Genomic DNA, 23,862 nt, shown 5'->3' with positions numbered 1-23,862 from the left:
GCTTATTTTTGCTGATTTTTTTTCCCCCTATTTTGTATCAGCACAAAGCTTGGAAATATGTGGCTAAGATCATAAGAAAACGGACATATTAAAGTGATAGAAAGAATATGTGCCTAAAGGGAGTTAAAAAAAAAAGGGGGGGGAAGGACAAAAACCTGCTTTATTTCAAATTTAATCTGTTTTAGCCCATCAAAGCCCTCTGTCTGTCTCTCTCCCCTGCTCAACCTACATTCCCTCCCCCACATTCAAGTATTGTTTTTTATCTCTGAAGGAAGAGCTGGCAGTATATCCTGTATCATTTCATTATCTTGCTGGTCAGCATTCCTTGATAATGTAGAACATGCCTATAGTTTTCAGACTGATAGTTTGCACAGCTCTGTGTTTCCAGCTCCTGTAAGCTGAATGCCAGCCCCATGGAGCTGGGGTATTCTGCACACACAGCCCTTGTGTCGTTCTTACACGGTCAGTCAGTGCCACCTCTCAGTTAAAAAAAAAAATAAATGGAGCTGACAAGCACACTGGGCTGAGGGGAGAGGGACAAAAGGAGAGCATGTCCTTTGGATCCTTCTCAGATTGAAGTAATGTTTTAAAAGTAGAGTGGCAGTGCAGTAGGGGAACAGTATTAATACAAAGGCAGAGCCTAAAGCCTTGTTTGCCCGACATTGGAAGAGGAGAAGGCAAGGGAGGCAGAAGTCCTGAGTAGGCTGTGGAAAATGCAGAGTAAGAAAGAAGACTCAAGAAGAGGAGTTGGCAAATGTAGTCCTTGCCTTTTAAAATTTGGGAGAACATGCAAGGTTTGATCAATTTGACCTCTTAAAATATATACCTGCCTAAGGCAGGTGTCTTAGACTAGATGATCTTCAGATGCCTTCCAATCCAAACCATTTTATGATTCGAATGGGTGTAAATTAATAGAGATAAAAATTCATTCTTTACTGTGAATTTTGCACAGCTAGGAGTTTGATGATGATCTAACCTAAATTTTCATTTATGATACCCTGGATAACACCAATAACTAAACTTTGTGTGTTTCAACATCACAGGTAGCAGTTTCAACAAGCAGAAGAGTGTGGGATGACTCACTATCATTGTCTAGTCCTTTTGCTTCAGCATTGTTCTGCATAGTAATAGGAAAAGTCGCCAGCAGGCTTGACTTCGTTCTGCACTTTGTGTGCAGTTATGGATGCTAGTTTCCCTAGTGTTTTTTTAATGTATGCATTTTTCTCTGGGTTTAGGTGCTAGGAACAGAAAAAGTTGGACACTTTTGCCAGCAATATTGATCAGATGGTATGTCCTCATTAGTGTGTTCTCATAGTAAGATGCTCTATCCTCCTACAAAACCTGAGGATAAAGATGCTCTTTTATTTCATTGCTGTAACGTATGAAGAGAGTAAAATCTTCATCTTTCTCATCACCTTTTCGGATCACTTTTTTTTTCTCAGCTATTACAAAGCAAGTGTAAATATTTTCTTTGTATTTAATACTAGATTTTTGTACCTGGCCAGTTTGTTGTGTTGCTTAGTCTTCTCCTAAGTATACCTAATCAAAACTGTCTCCCATTTTTTGAGAAGCCTGTGTAATCTAGTTTCACTGGTTCTTAGAGAGACATTGCATTTCATCAGATCTCTGCCCTGATATCCCCACCTACACCATCTTCTGGAAAGGAGTAATCTGGCAGCAAATAGAAAGCAAAAGAGAATAGTTGGGCAATGGAAAAAAGGAAATACTGAGTGGAGCTGTGACTGTGGCACCTCTATTTTTTTGTCAGGTGCTCTTAGTGATGTCAACAGTTCTGGGGAAATTAGGAAGATAATTGTTCTGTGCAGACTGAAATGGAGTGCTTAGTACTGAAAGGAAGAAGAAAAGACAAATGTAGACCAAAAATGAGGAAAACTGGAGTGAAATGATACTATTTGTAAATGAGGGTTTAAAATTCAAACTGCAAAAAAATCTCAAGACGGACTGTTAGCCATAATACTCTTTCTATGGTTATATTGTCCCCCCTCTTCTTTTGCTTGTCTGCCATTTTTACAATGCCTTTGTTGTATCACATGAGCAAAATTTCCTACCCATGACTTGATGTGCTCATCAACACAATATGATTCATATATGGAGTGTTACAGGGCTTAGATAATTTTCCTAAAGACATCAGTGATCAAAGGGCTGGGAAGCCTGCCATACGAGAAAAGGGTAAACATGAACCAGCTCTGTGCCCAGGTGGCCAAGAAGGCCAATGGCACCCTGGCCTGTATCAAGAATGTGTTACAACCAGGATTAGGACAGTGATTGATTGTCCCTCTGTACTCTGCACTGCTGAGGCCACACCTCGAGTGCTGTGTCCTGCTTGGGGTCCCTCACTACAGGAAAGACATTGAGGAGTGTGTCCAGGGAAGGGCAACGGAGCTGTGGAAGGGTCTGGAGCATAAATCCTATGATGAGCAGCTGAGGGAGCCAGGGTTGTTTAGCCGGGAGAAAAGGAGGTTTGGGAGGGACCTTCTTACTCTCTACATCTGCGTGAAAGGAGGTTGTAGCAAGATGGGTGTCGGCGTCTTCTCCCAGGGATCATGTAGCAGTATGAGAGGACATAGCCTCAAGCTGTGCCAAGGGACATTCAGCTTGGACATTAGGAGGAAATTCTTCACAGGTAGGGTTGTTAAACTTTGGAATGGGCTGCCCAGAGAGGTGGTGGTGTCACCATCCCTGGAGGTGTTTGAAGAAAGGCTGGACATGGCACTTAGTGCTGTAGTTGACAAGGTGGTGATGCATCAAAGTTTGGGCTTGGTGGTCTTGGAGGTCTTTTCCAAGCTAAAAGATTCCGTGATTCTCTGATTCTGTGAATTGGGTTTGTTCAGCTGTGAGAAAAGAAGGCCTAGGGGACACCTTATCACTGGTTTCCACTGTTTAAGGGTGACTGCAAAGAAGATGGAAACATGGAAAAGGCAAGGGATAAAGAGTACAAGTTACTCCTAGGGAGATTCTGATTAGACACAAGAGAGAAATATTCCACAATGAGAAAAATCAGCCACTGGCATTATTGCCCAGATCACTGGTGGCATCATCACTTTTGAACACTTTTAAGATTCATCTGGACATGGTGCTGGGTGATCTTGTCTAACTGTGCTTCTGCCAGGGAAGGTTGGACTGGATAGTCCATGAGGTTCTTCGCATCCTGGAATTCTCTGATTCTGTGATAAAAGCCTATACGCAAATTTCCAGTTCTTGGAATAAAGTGCATGCTTAGAGACATCCTTGAGTATTTTAAATCAATTGGAATTGGCAATACTTTAAATATTTTTTTGTGTTTACAACCTGTATAGGTCAAGATTTTGTGCATTTTGTGATTTCTGCCATTTAGAACTTACATAGAGATATTTTTGTTCTTTTACCTCTGATACTTAGTTTCTTAATGATGGCCTTGAGTTAAATGCAGACTTGCTATATTACATAATTAACATGAGAAACACTGAAATTTTACAGGATATTAATGATAAGCTTCCAAAAATTACTATATTAATTAAATTAAACTTACTTCTTAGGGAAGTACACCTATCTTCCATTGAATGTCACTGAGTGGCAACCATATAGATAAAAGTGTAATATTTTATTATATGGACAAAAGTTCAATTTTTCAACCCTAAATTCCAAGCAATATCAAACCCCTGAAATTTTGAAAGAAATTTTAAATCAGTAGTAAGTAAATTATAGGATAGCAACCAATAGCTTCAATAATTTATTTCCATATATGGACTGTTTTGTCTTTCTTAATCTATAGAAGGAACGTATCAATAAAAATATGCAATTCACAGTACTGTGTTTGTAATTTTCTTTGAAAGTGTTAATTGTCTTTGGGCTTTATAATCTCATAACTTGAGACTTTAATCTATCCCCTTTCTAATCTTAAAACCTAATAGAATAGCAGGTAGCTGGATCAGGTCCTGGAATAAACAAGTACTCAACTCTTTTATTTATTATGAGTGAATGTGTAATTTTTTCAGGCTGATTATCACAGATTCCTTGTTCAGCTGTATTGCTGAATGACTGTGTCCTTCATTGTTTCAATCAGCTTTCAGTCCGCAGTGCAGTGATTACATGCAGAAAAAGGTGAATTAATTTTCCAGGTAATATTTTCTGAGGTAGGATCAAAGGGTTTATTAAAACCAAGATGTGTTCCTTCTGCTTTGCTGCTTTCTCCATGTTGTATACACCCTCCTAAGGTGTGCACGGCTTCTTTTTCTACACAAAAAGCAGGAGCAGAGTGACCTTAAAGTAAGGGCCATTGTGTTCTGTCAAGAATAATACATCATTGATGCTTTTCACCTCATTACAGGGTAAGGAGATGGGTAGTGAGATGTTAAACTTCTTCTAGAAACCCAGGTCTTTTATTATAAATTGTCTACCATCAATAATGTCTAATTGCCTGTATGATTCTGTATACCTGGTTAAAAAAAAAAATTAAAATACAGAATTAGGTAGTAAGGACAAAATCATAATATATTTGATAGTGGGATTAAACAGATTTTTTAAAATGTTTTCTAGGTACATGTAGAACACAAGCACTATAAACATGCTATTCATAATAATCAAGGGTAGGGGAACAGTGAGTATGAAGAAACTGCTTGAGTGGTTAGCTGTCTTAAAGTGAGGTAATGAAAATGTTATCAAAAATTTTGTGCTGCCTAAATATGCACAGACATATAGTATTAAGAAGTATATATTATAGTATTAAGAAAAATAGTTGTCAGTGTGGATTGGTATTATTTACCAATATTAATAATTGGTATTATTATTGGTATTATTATTATGGGACTAAGGGGAGACATTTACTTATCTTACAGCAAAACTTACCTGCTTTGTAAACAGCAAATGAAAAACTAAGCTATTGTCCAATCTCCATTGTTTTCCTTATGTTCTTTAGAGTTTTTATTAATTTCATGTGGTCTCCTTTGTTGTAGATGGGAAAGTTTGGTGCGAGTTATTAATAGTCACCTCTCTTGTAGATAGGTAACAAGTGGATTTGTTTTACTGATGGCTGTTAAGCAACATAATTAGCAATAAACACACGAGCAGTTCTGCAAACCAGTGTGACATTAATTCTGATACATTTAATCACTTGGAAACATGGGTACTTATTAACTACTAACATTTCCATGTGATAACTATTCTGTTTGGTTTCTTTCTTTACTTGTTCTCTGAACTGTAAAAGTATCTGAAGCCATTATTTCTGAAAATACCTGAAATCATTATTTATGAACTATCAAATGCATTGTTACTTCTGTTTTTCCTTCATGCCTACACAATACTTAGTGGGAAATTCCCAGCGAGTTTATGGCTATGTATAGGTTTGTTATGATAAAAATTGGCTCTAGGTCTTTCAGCATAATAAATTGTCTATTCTTTTGTGGGTTTTTGTTTTGCTTTTTTTTTTCTTGGTTCAGCTGTAACATAAGATGCAACTTTGTGTTTGGTTCTTTACTAAGAAATCTCGAATTAGAAATATTTTTATTCTTACCATAAGTGGTAAAATGAGCATATGATGGTTGTGGCACTTTATACTAATCTAATTAAACCTGCAGTTAAGTTAGTGGGAATATGAACCCTGAATGTCATTGCATGATGAGTGTTACTGTTTTTGCCATCACCCCTGTGTCTATTTCTATTCCCCTGTCATGTAAATCAGGCCATAAGTATCAGTATTTTTATTGCATTTTTTGACCTTTTTCCCTAAGACAAACTTGTTTGGCAGAACTAAAGATCTAGCAGGGTTTTCATCATCTTTGAGGATCTATTTAAAGCAAATAACCATACTAATGTATCTGTGCTTATTTTGGGAAGGCAGTTCAGCTATTAGTTTGTTTCAATTAGTGTTGTTCATACCACTGTAGTATGGAAGTAGCAATTAAAAATACCAAGACAGGGAAATTATTCTTTAGGAAATGAAATATCTTCTAAGAGTTTACAGTATTTGTCAGTCTTTCACTCATCCCCCTGGGCACCAAAATAAGATTCAACCATGACACTGAAATGCTCTTAGGGAACTGGAGGAGAGGAGTTTCTATGTGTAGTAATTAATTACTAACAATTTTGGTTTTGAATATTAGGGAGTAAAAGAAGCAGTATCTTTAATTGACATTGAATAGAAACTGAATTGTAGAGCCAGCTGGCTCAGCTGTTGGCATATGACAGAACAGTGGGAATTGAACCAGAAAACCCTTTACGAGGTTACTGTAACCTAGAATTCATGGCAATAATTTTAATGGGTGGGTGCTGTTCATCCCTTAGTGAAAGGAGCAGGATACAGAGGGAGAAGCTCTAAAGAATTTTCCATTATCATTTTTCAATTACGTTAATAGTCAAAAAATAGAAAATTTATTCTGAAGACAGCTCTGGTTTCCTTGTATAGATTAAAAGTGTAATCCAACATTACTGGAAAATACTAATGTTCTTGGTTAACTCTTTCTAACAGATCAACAATTTTTTTTTCAGGTCGAAAATTGAAAAAGTTTAACAAAATTAAGGTTGTGAGAACATTAGATGTTGCACTCCAGCAGCCAGCAGCCCTTCAAGATGAAAGCCAGGCTCTAACCCAAAGGCTGTCCTTTTCTCCAAATCAAGAAATACAGTTTGTTCCCCCAATGATAAGTGTTTTACGAGGCATTGAGCCAGAAGTTGTCTATGCTGGTTATGACAATACAAAACCCGAAACACCAAGTTCCTTGCTCACCAGTCTGAATCATCTTTGTGAGAGACAACTTCTTTGTGTAGTCAAGTGGTCTAAATTACTACCAGGTAATATAATTTCTTATATGTAGTGAATTGTATTTAAGCAAATATTTCATGAGAGGAGCACTCTGAAGCTAATACTATTGACTACCTGTTAATTCTTTACAAATTCAGAAATTATTAAGCTTTCCCTTATCAGATAATTTAACTAATCAAATATATTTAAATAGGGAAGCACATTTGAAAGAATCCATCTAAGTATTTAGATTCACTCCAAGTAAGCACAGGAGCTCCGACAGTTCCTGTATGTGATTGTTATTACAGCCTTTCTTCTATTTATTCATTTGATATAAAAAAGGTCGTATATCTGCTTATTCTTTATTCTTCTTATTACTAAAATGAATATTTGAAAGCGCCGAAAAGTAAAATTTTTATAAATAATACCAATTAGAAGTAAGCTGCTCACAAACAGACTAGTAATAAGAAGTAATTGAATGAAGATCCACAACTGAATTGAAAAAAAAGATCCATGTTGTATATTTATGTGTGCTGTATGGTGGTAGGGATCATCATGGTCATCCTGGGATATATAGAAATCAACATATTGAGGACAAAGCCTGGAAAATAGTCTCATGTGAGCTCAGTTCGACACTGCTGCTGCAGAAAGCAGTAGTCTCAATCACTGCTCTTCCCATTGCATTTGGCACTTAACAGACCTCTTGAGTGAATTGATTCATCTCACTAAATGGGAGGAAAAGAAACCTTTTTTTAGCCCTCTGTGTTTCCTGTTGTCTTCATGAACTGAACCAGTTCACTGAGGAGGAGCATGAGTGCCAAAGCTTGCTTGAAGGAGGTGACAGGACCACACAATGAGGAACAGGAGTGCTCCTTTCAGTGGCAGGAAGCTGTTAGTTTCACTCAGATAATTCGTCGCAATCTTTACGTTTTTCAAACAGCAAAAGCGATCAAACACAAGCTCACAACTGAATATGGTTCTCTTAAGTTGAATGCAAGAAAGGTGCTCATATTGGATGTTTTTTTGTGACAGCTGCATCTTATGGTAAGAACACTGATGTTCAAGCTATTGACATTCAATGAGAGTTGGCTACAGTGATGATGTTACAAACTGTCATATTTTTACCAAAGGAAAAAGACATACATTCCTATCCTCTGAAACAGTCAGTTTTGGTAAAATAAATTTTGGTGTGAACATTTCAAGATACTGGATGAGAACAAAAAGACAAGAGGTTAACTAAGACAGGCAGTTATTACCCAAGCATTGGAGAGCTACATCCTCAAAACTGCTTGTTTTTCTAGGTATTCTCAGTTTGATAGCTCAGATTTGTAATCTCAAAACACCTACTTATCTGCTGTCTAAATGAGAATGATGAAATATTTTATCTTGAATTTCATTTCCAGGTTTTCGGAATTTGCATATCGACGATCAGATAACCCTCATCCAGTATTCCTGGATGAGTCTAATGGTTTTTGCCATGGGATGGAGATCATACAAACATGTCAGTGGTCAGATGTTGTATTTTGCACCAGATCTGATTCTAAATGAGTAAGTAGAATGCTCCCATGAATAACATGTTGAACTTTTATGTGCCAATGGGAATGTGACTCCATTGAGGCCAAGATTTCATTCATTACTTGTTCTGTTTCAAAATTAATGGCCAAGTCCTCTGACCATATCAAAGTTTAGTATCTTTGGGAGTGGTTTTGTGGGAACCTCAACTATTCTGTGTACATGGTCAAGCAAAAGCAGTTCAAACAGAATTTTAATTATCTAAGGAAAAAAAATCATGCTGTCAGAAGATTTACTTCAATTCGTATGAATAAGTCATGAGTTAATGTTTACTAAATGGGACTGAGTGTGGGTTTTTTTCGTTGTTTTTGTTTGGGTGCTTTTTGCAAATAGTTCGCCTAAAATCTAAATGCTCAGTAAAAAAACTACTTATCAAGTAGGAATTTTAATATAAAGGAAAAATTATGAGACTGCTCTTTTCTGCTGGGGGACAGCAGAGGCTTTTTGGCTTGGATTTTCCTTCACTATGCTATTTAATTTAGATAATCATCATTTCAGTCTTTGTCAGTTTTCCAGATCCGCAAATCAATATTGTCAGACTTGTAATTTTATATTCTTTTGTTATAGTACATGGAAGGTTGCCAGGAACAGTAAAACATAATTTAATCCCTATATTTATTTTTCCTTAATAAATTCTTCTCCGTTTTTTTTTCTTAAAATACTGAAAGAACTGCTATGAAGCAAGCTGAAAGAAAAACAGGTATTTTGTAAGACATGTTGTTTAAGGATTAAGGGGTGGTTTGCAGAAGACACCTGATTTTAAAATTTTTAGATGTGCAAGATCCTCCCTCCTTTGTAGAAGATATTCAGTAGAGCCAACCCTATAGCTTCTGACCTTTTTTCTCTTTCAAATGACTGTAAATCACTGTGAGGTTGTTGAGTAATTAATTCTTTCCTGTCCCATTTTTATTAATTGTGCTGTACAAATTGAAATACTTAGAAGTGATGAGATTGAATTAATTTCTGGCTGTATTGTTGTCCCAGCATAGTTTTATACATCTTATGGTTACCTTCAGAAGAAACACAGAGTGAGTTGATAGCTTTAAGCAGTAATGTCATGTCTTGGAGTATCACCCCGCTTGTGCACCACTGCTGACGGCTTGTGAAGAAGACTAAGTACTTTCTTTGGGAATGGTGTTAAGATTTATGAACCCTGATTGTAATCCACCAGAGACAGATTCTTACTATCAGCTCAAGATCATCTATGCTGGGTGCTGACAACATATTCCTCTCTTGGTTGTAGAACATCTCATCAGGGTCATACTAGAGATGTTATAAACAAGGAGATATAAAAAGTGAATGATGCACTGAATCATATCTGCAACTATTTAATGGAAACAAGTTAGCTTTTAGATCAGTAAAATGTAAACAACTTTATCTATGATGATGTCAAAGTTTGTACTTTAATGTTCACCTTAAGCAAGGGTAACTGCTGAACATTGCCAAAAAAGTTAGCTGTCCTGGTCATGCATCCCCATGACTTTAGCTGAGCTGGACCAAACACTCTGTGGCTGCACTGTCAAACAGATGAGTTTATATGCCTGAGAGGTGCCCCAGAAAAAGCCATTCATTAGCGGATAGAGATGATCCCTGACATGACTCACCGTGTAGGAGTGCAGGCACTAATGCCAGAATCACAGGAGTGTGTGCCTAGAGGTAGAAGGAGATAATAGAAGGTCCTTTTGCAGGGGCAACACACACTGTAGCTGTTTCATAATTACCAGGAAACCACAATCCAGAGCTTGTGTCACAGCCATTGTATCATTTAGTGAACTGAGTTGTAATGCTTCTAGGGAAGGATGTGTTTGGTAGCATCGATTTCAGACCAAGAAAGCCAGTAGTGCTAGTTTGACAAAGATTTCTTTGTGTTAACACCCTGCAAGGACTTACCGTTCTTGTATTTTGCAGTGTCTGAAAATTTGAGTAAGAACAACATTTAAGCTGCTAAACCCTAAAAGCTGCTATTGCTCTTCATAGATAGTAATTAAGAAGAGATGCTACCAAAAAGGAATAGAAAAGGAGATTTAAGGTAGATGAAGAAACAAGTCTATTCAGGTCTAAAAGATTAAATTTCTATGGTTATGTCATTTAAGAGCTGGTACAAGATATTAGATGTTGAACAACATTGAAATAATTTTCATTCAAGCTGACAGTAACACTTTGACAAGAAAAAAATTCAATGCATTGAAAAAGTCTTTCTTAAATGGAAAATATCCTGTTTTGTTTGCTGAGGTCACTACCTGCAGTCAGGTTGGAATGCTGATCTGAACTCACTTAGAGGTGGGCAAGCAAAATTTAATCTTCCGGTTATTGTACCTAATTCATCTGGAGTGGGATGAATTTGGACTGATTTAAAAGGGATGCCACCTTTTAAAATCAGTCCAAATTATTGGATCATCAGGTTAATATGCAATGAATTCAGTCTAGATTAGAAACTTTGTAATGCTACCATTGCAGTCATTTCAGTTGAAAATTTATCCTACTAAGTATATGCAATAATATATACTCAATATACCAAAATCACAAAGAGAAAAGTGGTATCAAAGTGCTGCAAAAAACCCCACAGTTTTATGTATTTCCTGTGTGATTTGTTCCAGTTACTTCTGTGGGAGTTTAGGAAAGGTTCACATTATTCATCAGGGTATTTTTAATTAGTAAACTCCCTTTATTTTTAGTGGTTAGAGTTCAGCTTTGATAATTTTTGGTTTCTTTTCTGGACAGCAGTAACAGATTTAACATCCAAAATAATAGCACATTCATTGCAATAAAAAACTAGCATAGGAACAAAAATAACCAGAAAATTGTTTACATGTATAAGCTTATCTTTAATTTTTGTAATGTGATAAACTGCTAATAAGACCTTTTTTTCAAGCAGTTAGTACTGGAGACATTCTTTGTCTTTGTTTACATGTTTTTTAATTTATTTTTTTAAACTTTTCTGGGTGTAAGACAGAGGATGAAAGAATCATCGTTCTATTCCCTGTGTCTATCCATGTGGCAACTCCCACAGGAATTTGTCAGACTTCAAGTAAGCCAAGAAGAGTTCCTGTGTATGAAAGCACTGTTACTTCTCAACACAAGTAGGTTCTTTTATTTCTTTTTAACACATCACTACTAAAAGGGTTTTGAACCATGTTCTTTAACTTGACAACTTGACAATCACTAAGCTCTATGGCTTAACAAATGGAACTGTCCTAGATGGAATGTTAGGATTGTAAGACTAAAAATATTTTTTCTAATGTTTATAAAGAACAAAGAATTTGTGATTCATTGTTGGTTTTATTGTACTGGGGAAATGTTGGATCCCTTTTGACATATGGCCATACTGTGTTACACATTTTCAAAACAACTGTTCAGTATTTCTGCGTGGAAACATCGGTTCAAGTGACTCTACACAAATTTAAAAATCTCCAACCAAATCAAAACAATCTTAAAAGTATTATAACACATTTAAAAATAAAATATTTAATAAATTATCAAGACTGAGGGCTTTATCTTGACCAAGATCTTAAAGCATGTTTGCTAAGAAGAATTAGGGAAGTGGCCATCACAAACAATACAAGCAGTTATTCAACTTTTTATAGTTATAAATAGGTGAAGTTTAGCACAGATATAAACAAATGGAAATGTTTTTCTTTGGTTTGTTGCTCTGGAAACAAAATCCGTGGTCACTTAATTATACGCATCTTTTAAAGAATGCAGCGTACAGCTGCATTCCCCCTTACATAGGAAATGTGATTGCTCGTGAACTTATCTTCCAAAATCTTCTCTGAAATACTAAAATTTGCATTTGCTAAGGCCATAATTCTTAGTTATGAATCCCCAGATAGAATTTTTTTGAAGTTATACAGGTGCTGTTAGACATGAGAATAAGCACGTTTGAAAAATATAGAGGAAAGAATGTAAAAGTTTGGTTCTCAACACACAAAGGGGTCAGAGAAGAGATGTGCAAATCCTGCATGACCTGCTTCTTGGTTTTACAAAGTTTAGTTAATTGATAAGGAATTAAAATTTAGTCCCTCTCAATCTGTTCATGGCTGGTATTTGCATAAACCCATTTGTAAAAAAAAAAACCCCAAAAAAAACCTGGTCTCAGCAGAGAGTAAGTTTAAAAAGATATGAACATGGAAATTACTAAAAGAATAGCAAAATTCCATACACTCTGCTAAAGCAGTAAAGGTAATGTGGATAAAAATCTAAAAATCCTGATATAACTCCAGCTGCTTTGTTAGAATATTAATGTATTCCCTTTTTCAATGCTTTCCCCCTTGTTTTCATCCCAAATAAACTCTTTTCTATCTTCTAAAATTTCAGATAAATTTAGATAAATTTGTGACAAATTTGTGATAAATTTAAGCTATCTCTGCTCCAGAAAGTTTATATCAAATTCAAAAAAGCATAACAGTGTTGGTCCAATCCCTCTAATTTTTGAGTGCATCAATTTAATGGAATTCATCCGGTTACCTTTCTTTATCAACTGCATTGCATTCAGAAACTATTTTTTTAAGATTATATTTTTTGTATATGCAGGAAATGACTTAAAAAAAAAAAAAGTATATCTACCTGTTCTGATGAGTTTTGCTTTTTGTTCTCTCCTGCATTTATTGTCTTATAGGAAAAAACAATTTGTCAGATCTTTGGGAAAAGGAACACACCTAATAGTTGTTGCTGAGACATTTAGTAAACATTTGGTACTGTATAAATATAATTCCACAAAAGTATTTTCAAAAAGCCATATAACCTTCTTGTTGTTTGAAGGTGTTTCAAGATTACTTTTATTTTAGTCATGATGTTCATCTTAATCCACTTCAATTGTGAAAGTGCAGCCATTTCAATCTTTTGTGTACTAACAGTAAATCAAGTCTAATCCTTTAGTCTCTCATTGTGTCTTCTGTTCAATTTATTTAGATGAACTGTTTTTGACATTTTTAGATTATTCCAAAGCAGCAATAATTTGAAATAAACTGAGTGTCAGTCTCCATACATTTCTAATTTTGAATGGACCCCCAGCCTGAGTTTTAACATTATATTTGATTTTACAGTTTTTTCTTTGAGCCTCATTTGGCGGAGGCTTAAATGTAATGCTTTCCAGACTTCTGATTTAAAGGAATTTCTAAATCTTGTTACATAAGATTTTGGCTCGGTTCGTGCCACTGAATAAAAGTATCCTCATTCTTGACGCATGTTCAGGGAAGGGTGCAGCTCAAATAGATAGCTACAAGGAACATTGGTCATTAGGTGGGAATGTGCCTGTCTTTTTGCAAAATTCAGAGGAAAAATGCCATTCATTGATGGAAGATACCTTCAAAATTAATTTGCAGGGGAAATATAAAGACTTAATTGCTGGTTTAGAGATGTAAGTCAAGAGTAACTTCCATCCAACCCTAAACTCCATCAGAGCCACTTTATATGAAAACATTCCTTAGTTCTCTGTAAAAGAAATATCCAGAATCATCCAGGCTTTGAAAATTAAACTATTCTTTTTCCATGACACTTATCACTAGTAGCCACTAACAGGTTCTTTTCTCAGTGTTCTCTCCATGGCCTCATTTTTATTCTCACACCTGACCTTTAAGAGAAGAAGGAGTTCAACCAGTTTCTCCTCCTTGCTCATTCTTGTGAAAAGCTGTTCACCTTTAAGTCTCTGATCGGTTCTATTAAGTGAAAGAGGTTCAAACAGGAGGTCTGAGCCCTGGCAGCTTTACTGTGTGCACTGCTTTAGAGCTGTTAGTTCATTCCTTGACTCCATTTTGAAGCACTCCAGCTAGATCTCTCTACCACAGATTTGCTGTGAAGAGGGCAGACCCTCAGCAGGATAAGCACAGATCAGTCCACAACGTGTTTCCCCAAAGACTGGAGTGGTTCTTTAAGCCATATTTTTTTTTTCCCTAGCTAACACATGTAACTGAAGCTTAGGGATATTTCTAGTCATAAGGCAGTTAGCAAAATGAACTGATTGCTCCTGGTATATCCTTTTGACTAATTGTATCACTGGTTTTGGAGTAACTCCTGAAGGGGAAGAATTACCTGGCACATAATAATGAATTGCACTGTACAGCATGAAATACTGTAAATTTTTCCTGTACTTGAAATATCACTGCCTTCAGAGTAAATTGTAGCCCAGCTGATTTGTTTTTTTTTTTTTTTTAGTTCCTTTGGAAGGTCTAAGAAGTCAAAGCCAATTTGATGAGATGAGAACAAGCTACATCAGAGAACTGGTGAAGGCGATTGGTTTGCGCCAGAAGGGCGTTGTGGCCAACTCACAGCGTTTCTATCAGCTTACAAAACTGATGGATTCCATGCATGATGTAAGTTGATTTGTTAATGCTTTCTGCTCTTTATGTAAGAAGGAATTTCCTAAAAGTAATTCTATGGAAGGGAGTCATCAGCATTGCTAAACAACAGAAGAACAAACAAAAAACTCCTTTATTGTGTATATTTGTGTGAATAGATAGCTCTGTACTCAACATCAGTATTTGTGTTGTGCACATATTTTATGGTATACCACATCAAAGTATTTGTGAAACATGCATTAGAGTGCTACCATTTTGTTTCATTTTTAGTGTATTATAACCAGTACAATTGTGGGCTTTGATAGGGGTGGTGTATATGTGTGTGTGAGCACGTGTATACTTGTTCAGGAAAATAGTGTGAGGTAAAGGCAATTCAAGTTGCAAAGTCAGACTGCTAAGAATTAGTGAAAGGCAACCAAGATTGGATTTCCAACCTTAGTTCAACTGGTTTTATGTGGGTATTCTGTACCACTTTTTCAGTATCTGTCTAGGTTTAGAAATTGAGTAATCTTTGACAATTCTAGATACCATGCCCTGGACACTTGAACTCAATGTTGGTTGTGAGGAACTCCTAAGGAGTTCAAGGTGGACAGGACTTTTGCATCTTCGTATTCTTCAGAACTCAGCAAATCTGCATTTTATTTTAATTCAATCTCTTCCTTTTAAATGCATACAGTAAAATAACCTGTGAGGAAGAGAAAGAGGGAGAGAGGCTTGCTGCAAAGTAACAAAGTGGTATTTGATCCATGGAGTATTTTCATTCAAGTCCTGTTTCAGCTCAGGCTGATAAGGTGGTGGGAGATACAAGGAAAAGAAAAACCATCACACTGGAGAGATTGCGTGATGTTAAAGCCTAAGGTAGCAGAAATAGCCCAATATTTAACAACATAATGGTCACTGGTCTGAAATAAAAATTGGAATCTCTCAGGGAGGCTAGAAGAGATGTAATAATCATGTGTTGAGCGGTTGCTTTCAAGGGATTAGAGTCTGTAGAGTTCAGTGTTTGCAGCATACACTGATATGATTATAATGAAAACCATGTCAAAGCTCACAGGCAAGTAGTAAATGCTGCCTCTCAGAGCAGTGTTTAAATAGCAGGTAGTGACCAAAGCACACACATGAATGTGAGAATAAGATGTAAGGTTGAAAGCTTGTTAAGTAGTTGCCATTGTTTGTCACATACATCTTGAGTGAGGGTGATACTACTTTGTAATATTAGTGAAGCAGTGGTTTTATATGCCTTGCCATAGCTATATGTATGGTTTTTGCCATTAACAGGGTCTGACAAGTACCCTCATTCCTGATTCAAGAAAGGACAGGGTAAGGGATAGAATGATGTGAGCTGATGAATGTGTAAGTGGTTGACAGCATGCTTATGTGGCTGCATTACTGTTAGCCTGATTGATCATGTTTGTATTTTATCAAATCCAGCTGGTGAAACAGCTCCATCTCTTCTGTTTGAACACATTTCTCCAGTCCCGTGCACTGAGCGTTGAATTCCCTGAGATGATGTCAGAAGTGATTGCTGCTCAGCTACCCAAGATTCTAGCAGGGATGGTGAAACCTCTTCTCTTTCATAAGAAGTGAAATGTCTTTTCTCTTATCACAGAGATGATACCTGGGTCATTTTTTGTTTGTTTATTTTGGTCAAGATTCTGCAATGTCAGGACTTCAGCATATTTGACATACTTACCCTGCCGACTGCTTTATACCTGTAACATACACAAGCCATTCAAGCTTGATGTACATATTGTGAGTTCCTGATTCCTTAACTGCAAAAATCACAAGTCATAAGAAATGTTTTGTAAACTTGTCTAAGCTGCTTTTTAGATATGCATATGAATGACAGTGAATAGACTTTCCAGATCTCTAACAACAGTTATACATTTTTCTTACACATTGCACACTCTTGAATTTCTGGTATGACATGGTGCAAAATTTTTACTTTAGCACATTGTGTGCATGGGTACATGTGGGCATGTGCATAATGTAAGATTTTGGAGGAATTAAAATAAATATTGCCCACATTTTCTTACGGATATTTTACTTTTTATTACTGCAATGCCATCAGAAATAAATAATGTGCTAGGCACACAGTGTACATTCATACTCACATCTGTGGTCATGTTGCATTGAAACTCTTGATCCAGCATACTGTTTTCTGCATCATTCAGTGGAGCTCTTCTTCAAAAATCAGAAATTTTAGGAAAATTTCAGTGTGTATTACACCAGAAGTAATGTGTATGCAAACCCACTAAGCTTTGGTTTGTGTTATTTTTCCTTAAAAGTTCAGCACTTACTAAAGCTAAATCACTTAGCTGTAATCCTAAATTCATCAACTCTTACATTCTCTATTTCAGAAGCTTTAAATAGAGATGTTTTCACTGACTGCAACTCTTAATAATCTTAATGTTTTGAATTCCAATGCTGAACACTCAATCAGCCATTAGCATCAAATTATAGTGAGATCAGATGCAAAAAGAAATGGAAAATATGACTGCAAACATTTTGATACACATCAGACTCATTTCAGTATGATTTACTGGAGCTACATATTTTCTGTTTTAAAAGCACACCATTATAAATGGAGTAGCTGTAAAAAGGGAATTGGACTGAATTAACTTTATATTCATGTTTTACCATAGTAATGAATATTCAACTGAAAAATTATAACGTGGTGATTTTTGTTCCTTTGATACGGTTATGAAGCAACTCATGCATTTAAGGCAGTAAATTGTAGATATATTCAAAAAGACAGAGAAACAGATAAACCTTAAGAAGAATTTATGAGTGTATTAAAATATAACAGACTTTGCCAGACATTACAAATTATATGTAAACATAGGAAATTGTGAGTCTTGTTTGGATACTTCTGGCCTTATGCTTTTGATTTTGCCCATGGCTCGTTAGATGTCCCCATTGTGTGCCTGTGTCCTGCTGGTGATGTGTAGCTTGGTCTGTACAGACATATCCTTGTCACATGAACAAAGGCCCCTGGAATACAAGTTCAGTATCCCCAGCTAAATCAGGGTACCCCTCATTAAAAGTATAAGTGATTTTGCTTGTTGGTAAAAATTACATCTTGGTTCTTGAAAAAACTGTGGACAACTGACAAATACAGGAATGTCTCTAGGTGTCCTTACTGGTCATATCATAATTTCCTAAAGTCAACAAAGAAGAATCTACATTACAACTGGGAATAAGAGCATTTTTGAGATCCCCACATACCAATACAAAACCCACTAGAGCTGGTGCAAATGTGTGACCCTAGATAAAGTGGTATAGACAGACTTCTGTGTTAGTTGACAAGGTTTGTCATTTCTAACTGCCCAGGAAAGCAATGTTCTTTGATATTCCATACAGTCTGACTTTTAACTGTGATCCTTAAAGCAATTATGTTTTAATAAATAGCACAAAATTCTTTATTTCTACATCCTGAAGTTTTTTTTCTTTATTTTGTGTTTGCATTCAGTAAATGTGATTTTCAGTAAAAAAATCCATTTCAGTCATTCCACTTTCATGTAACAACTGTATTTCCATGCATTCTTTTGGAATTGAAGTATTGCCACATGATTTACCACCGAGTAAGCAGATTGTCTATGTTACTGTTTAGATTAAACTGATAACAGAAACTTCCCACACTAAAAATTACTCCTCGTCACACTAATTTTGAAATTAGACGACAGATCAGGCAGTATGTTTGCCTTAGGAATGCATGAATCTGCCTACATCTGCGTTTTACTCAATCCCTAAGTGGCTGACATGTCACCGTGTCCCATGAACTTGGCAGATTAGTCTGAAATGCACTATATTTGCCTCAAAGGCATAATCAAAAAGGAAAAAAAGATACCTTTAGGGAGTAGATAACAAAGCTTAAAAACATTCTCAAATTGTATTTCTGAAAAACCTCTTATTCACAGAAAAAAATTCCCAAAAGTTTGTGGCCATGATGAATTCACTACACAAGATAGAATGATTGGGGAATTGTCTGAAATCATTATGTGATTGTGTGAAGTTTGGAAAAAAAATCCAGCAATGAGCCCCAATTATAAAATGGCCTTTAATGTTCATTTTGATATTGTCATTTGCTCTGGGTTATGTAGAGACTGTGTATAGTGGAAAGGGACCTGGGGGTGGTGGTTGACAGTGCCTGAACATGATCCAGAGTGTGCCCAGAAGGTGGCCAAGGAGGCCGATGGCATCCTGGCCTGGCTCAGCCAGGTGTGGCCAGCAGGAGCAGGGCAGTGACCGTCCCCCTGTACCCAGCACTGCTGAGGCCACAGCTCCAATCCTGTGCTCAGTTCTGGGCCCCTCAGTGCCAGAGAGACATTGAGGGGCTGGAGCGTGTCCAGGGAAGGGCAGTGGAGCTGGGGAAGGGTCTGGAGCACAAGTGCTGTGAGGGGCAGCTGAGGGAGCTTGGGGTGCTCAGCCTGGAGAAAAGGAGGCTCAGGGGGACCTCAGCACTCTCTGCACCTGCCTGACAGGAGGGTGCAACCAGGTGGGGTCACGTGTCAACGTCTTCTCCTGGGTAACCACTGACAGCAGGAGAGGATGTGACCTCAGGCTGTTCTAGAGGAAGTTCAGGTTGGATATCAGGAAGAATTTCTTCATTGAAAGGGTGGTTAAGTGTGGGAAGGGGCTGCCCAGGGAAGTGTTGAAGTCACCATCCCTGGAAGTGTTCAAGAGATGACTGAACTTACTTCTGTGGTTTAGTTGACAAGGTGGACCGTCAGTCAAAGCTTGGACTCAATGATCTTGGCAGGTCTTTTCTAAACTAAATGATTCTGATTCTGTGAACATTGATCAATACACCTGATTTCTTCCTTCCCTACAGAAATCTTGCGTACTATGACTTTTCACCCCTGCAGCAATGTTCAGAGAGGAATTACTTGATTTTTTTTTCTGAATACAAGGTTTTATAGTTGTATGCGCTTATGTCCTTTAATAGTTTTTTAAAGAGCAAAGCATTTTGGACCTGAGCTTTACAAATAGGTCCAAATAGACATCTTGTAGTGCTTCTCAATGTATTAAGCAAGGCAGAATGCTGGATCTTCTTATGGTGTGTTTATACACTAGGAAAAAAGGTTTCAGCAGATAGACTTCTTTTCTGACATTTAGGATGTGCCTGACTACATTTTAAAAGTATGAAACCTGTTGTATTAATTAGAAAGCTTGCCAGCCATCTTCTACGGGCTTTGTTTCAAGCTATGACTAAAAGTTCTTCATGCACTGAATAATGCAGGCTGTGTCTGAAGCTAAGCCTCTCCTGTTTTGTGCAGTTGAGTATTTTTGACCAAAGCCCTTCAGCCTTACCTTCTGTTGGTGCTTGAGTGAAGCAAACAAACCAACCCATGAAGTCATCAGCTTCCTTTTAGCTCTGTGCAGGTATCATATTTATGGCTTTTAAACAATGTTTTGGGGGTTGAGGTGCCTGGCCATGGCAGCTCACCTGTGTTTGGAGAGGTGAGAACTCCAACCCCTGCAAGCTGTTCTCTTTGTCTGTGAGTGCTCCGCAGTTGTGCTTGCTGTGGTCCAGGAAACACAAAAGATCAAACACTTGGCTCATGTTTTCAAAGATCTCAGCTGTATCCACAGTTGGGACCAGCCTTTAGGGGAGGAGGAATGTGGGTTCCTTAACACCTAGTCCATGACAGAGGGAAATGTGTTCTGAAAAGTTTTCAGTTGATTTCATGGCACTTTGAAATGGCCTGGTTATATGTTTGCATAATAAATATACATAGTAATTTCTGATCTGCAGCTGTTTCTTCAGCTGCACTGGGGCTATGCTTTCTCGTGCTATATGTGCAACATATAAACATTCTCATTGAAAGTGAGACCTAAATTTGTGTTTTCTGACAGTCAATGCCTTGTTAGTGCCTTAGCTGGGTTTTTTTCTTTCTTTTCAAGTAGTTCTCTCTCCATTACCTTTGCTGGGAAGGTGAGGTGCTTTCCTGTGTTCCTACCGACACCTGAATATTCATCTCAGTTACCAGTGATGTGCCAGGGGCATGAACAGCAGGGATCCTACAGGGATCCTTCCTTCCCTCCTCTCCTCCCTGCCCAAAATTAAGGTTGGTTTATCTGTGGAGCAGGAGATGATGGGGCTGCACTCCCCCCATGCAGTGCAGCTCTGAGCACACATTTCTTGCCTTACATGCTGTTTGTGGCAGGCTGACCTTTCTTTCATTCCAAGAAGTCAGCTTGCAGCCACAGAGCTTATATCCAAAGCCCTCCCAACTTTCCACGGCTCAGAAGCCTGTGAGCATACTGCCAGGCTGGACTGTCAGCATTGCTGGATTTATTGGTTTGTACTGCTTTGTGTCATGGTGACCTGACTTGAACAGAGATTTGCTTTTAGTTTAGCTCTCTTTTTCCCTTGGAAGATGAAAAGGAAAAAAACTCTAATATTTTAGGTATTTTTTGGTTTAAAATTTACTTTTTTTTTTTTTCAATGAACGCTATTAATTTATTAGATTGATGTTATTTGCATGCAGAATGGTACTGTAGCTTCTCAGATGCTTGGACAGGAACATGCAGTAAAAGGTGACTGCACAGATATTAATAACTAAGTTAAAATTTATCTGTGTGTTTACCTTTAAGAGAAAATAAATAACACACAGAAAATAGTCTTTAAGTGCTCTTGGAACTATGCAGCAGTTGCATAACTTCAAATACATGAGCAGTGCTGCTCCTTTGATGATTTTTTTGCTCACATTTAGGAATTGTTTTCCCTGGGTTGAGCCCACAGTGCTCTGTATGGGGCATTTAAGCATGTATAGAGGACATCAGATAGTGTTGAGCTTTCATTTAATTCTAGCATATCCTTTAAAACTGGCACCACTTCAATTTCTTACTGGTGGGGTGGGCTCATTATAAAAATACCATCACGAGCCTTTTAGTCATAGATCATGTTTTTCTGACCATGAAAACTGTGTTACCTTTTCACCTCTATGGGTACAATAGTTCCACCAATTTAACATTCAGGCATATCAGTGAGGAAGTTCTCACAGTGTCATTTAAATAGTCTCACTCTATTGCATTTTCCCACACTCAATTCAAATACCTACCCAGCCAGTTCATGACTAAAATCTCATTTTCCTTTGTGGAGGACAAAAAAAGAAATAAATCATTGTCAGGAAATCAGAACACTGCATCAGTGAGCTTCAAACAAGGGGCTAGATTGAATGAGAAGCAGGTAGGGAGCATAATAATCACCTTTGACTTTGCATCAGAAATAACTGGGCAGAGAAATAGAGAGACCTTTGTGCTATACAGGTGAGATTTACGTGAGCATCACCATAAGCTGCTCATTCCAGGGATGTACAGTTCTCTCAGAGGCCTGTTTTCCATATGCTGGATGGGAATGTAGGAATGCTGTTACACTTCATACCCTGTATTGTTGGGTGATTTCCAGTGTGGGACTCTAATCTGTGATATCTCCAGTTGGGAACAATGTTCTCACTATGGTGCTGCTCAAAGAAATTGATTTATTCTGGCAGGCTGTCTTGGCTGTATGGAGCATGAATAGGGGAAGCACCAGACAAACATGTGCATGGCAGTATGAGCCCACAAAGGTGTGGGTGTGACCTTACTGAGAGTATTTGAAAAAGAAACACCTGGCCACCTGCAGTTAATATGTTCCCAACCATTTCCCTAGATTTCAGCAACATTCCTAAGAGTAAAACATGGATTTTGATGGAGGCATATTCTGTTGTAGACAAAGGGCAACACACTTGACGAAAATTTACCACTGTTAAATAGAAAAAACAGTGACATGATGCTGTCAGGACAGGCTCTCAGCTCACCTATGGGGCATTACACACAATGGATGGGAATAATCATCTTTTGGGACTGTCATCACCACACACCAAGCAGTGGCAGCTGAGGATGTCAAGGCTTTTCATTTGAAAATTTAGATGTTTTGTATCCTAAGGCTCAGCTTACAGTACAGTCACACTGCACTTGCCAATTCATTTCTTACAGTAATTTTACACACTCACATCCCCAGTTGCTGTTAGAAGCAGTTCCTAGTGATGGCTACAGCCAGCTTAGGGTTTACTGGGAGACAGAAACTGCCTCCCTTTCTCAAGCTTCACAATACAGGTCATGTGTCTACTTGGCTGCCCAGAGCCAAAAGGTTCCGCAAATCTGACATTAAAAAAAAAACCAAACAAGAAAACAAAAAGAACTCCGAACATCTGAAATTTTGAAAATATTACTTAATGAAGTTTTCCACTTAAAGTATCCTTAAAAGCATTCCCTGAAGACAGACATTAATTTTAAGAAAAACTACATGATAGAGAATAGCACAAACCAAAGCTGGGCACTCCTGGAATGCATGATCTGTTGAAGTTTCTGAATTTCTTACAGCATCTAAATCCCAGTTTCAAATACTTGGGAAACATTTATTCTCCCCTCCTTCCTGTGCCTTCAACACACCTGCTTTTCCCAATGGGTTTCTTGGATGTGTAATACATTAACACTTTGTAGAGTCTTTGTAATCCTTAATGATAAAAATCTGTAGAAAGACAAATAATCCTTAATTTTGGGACATCTTTGGACTGGTCTTCATATTTCTCTGTATTTAACATTCAGGATCATGATAGATACAATTTATGCTTTGCTGCTATTTTTATTTTTGGAAAAAAAGACTTGTATAAGATTTCTGTATTTTCCTCTTGAGGAGCTTTCATCTCTATATTTGTACAACTGAAATAATAGCTTCAAATATTTTTGCAAAAGTGTTGTCTTGCTACATTGTGTCATGTCCAATAAACTGGGGATGTGCTTGCTTTGTAGTAGTATGAGAAGTGTTTAACTCTTCAGCAGATGTGCAAAAATCCTCTTGGTGGAGACACTTGTGCTGCAGTCCTGCAGGGCAGCTGCTGGGGGGCTGATTTTGGGGGAATACTTTGGCAGCTCCAGGTTAGAGACAATAAACATTGATTAGTCACTGAGTTCACACCTGTATGGCTGGGAAAGGGTAGGTGGGGCAGGGGGCAGAATTGTGTTCCACATTTATTGCCATTCAAACCCTCTACAAGACAGGACATAATGAAACCTCATTTAATTATTTAATTACTTATTTATATCTTTATTTATTCTTACATGGAAGGTTGTGACTTTAATCAAAACTGAAGCAGTCAAACTGCTAGCTGATAGAAGCATCAAAATAAATAAATTACAATGCATTCCCGATCTCCTAGCATAAACATATCCAAAGGGAAAATTTGTTAAAAAGCCCTCCCTGCAGTGCAGAAG

General features: G+C 37.4%; 1 protein-coding gene across 3 annotated transcripts in view; it reads left to right on the top strand.

The window, feature by feature from the left end:
* PGR (progesterone receptor) overlaps positions 1 to 22,828 on the top strand; it is a 37,130-nt gene extending 14,302 nt beyond the window's left edge. For all 3 annotated transcript variants that reach the window (XM_074535156.1, XM_074535155.1, XM_074535153.1), the window contains 5 exons: positions 6,484 to 6,786; positions 8,140 to 8,284; positions 11,258 to 11,388; positions 14,459 to 14,616; positions 16,033 to 22,828. In XM_074535156.1, the coding sequence (XP_074391257.1) occupies positions 6,484 to 6,786; positions 8,140 to 8,284; positions 11,258 to 11,388; positions 14,459 to 14,616; positions 16,033 to 16,188 (893 nt within the window). In that variant the 3' untranslated portion in view covers positions 16,189 to 22,828. The remainder of the gene's footprint in view (positions 1 to 6,483; positions 6,787 to 8,139; positions 8,285 to 11,257; positions 11,389 to 14,458; positions 14,617 to 16,032) is intronic.
* Positions 22,829 to 23,862: the final 1,034 nt, after the last annotated feature.

This window comes from Zonotrichia albicollis, chromosome 2, assembly GCF_047830755.1.
Source record: "Zonotrichia albicollis isolate bZonAlb1 chromosome 2, bZonAlb1.hap1, whole genome shotgun sequence".
NCBI classification, from domain to species: domain Eukaryota; kingdom Metazoa; phylum Chordata; class Aves; order Passeriformes; family Passerellidae; genus Zonotrichia; species Zonotrichia albicollis.
This window is presented reverse-complemented; position numbering and strand designations above follow the sequence as displayed.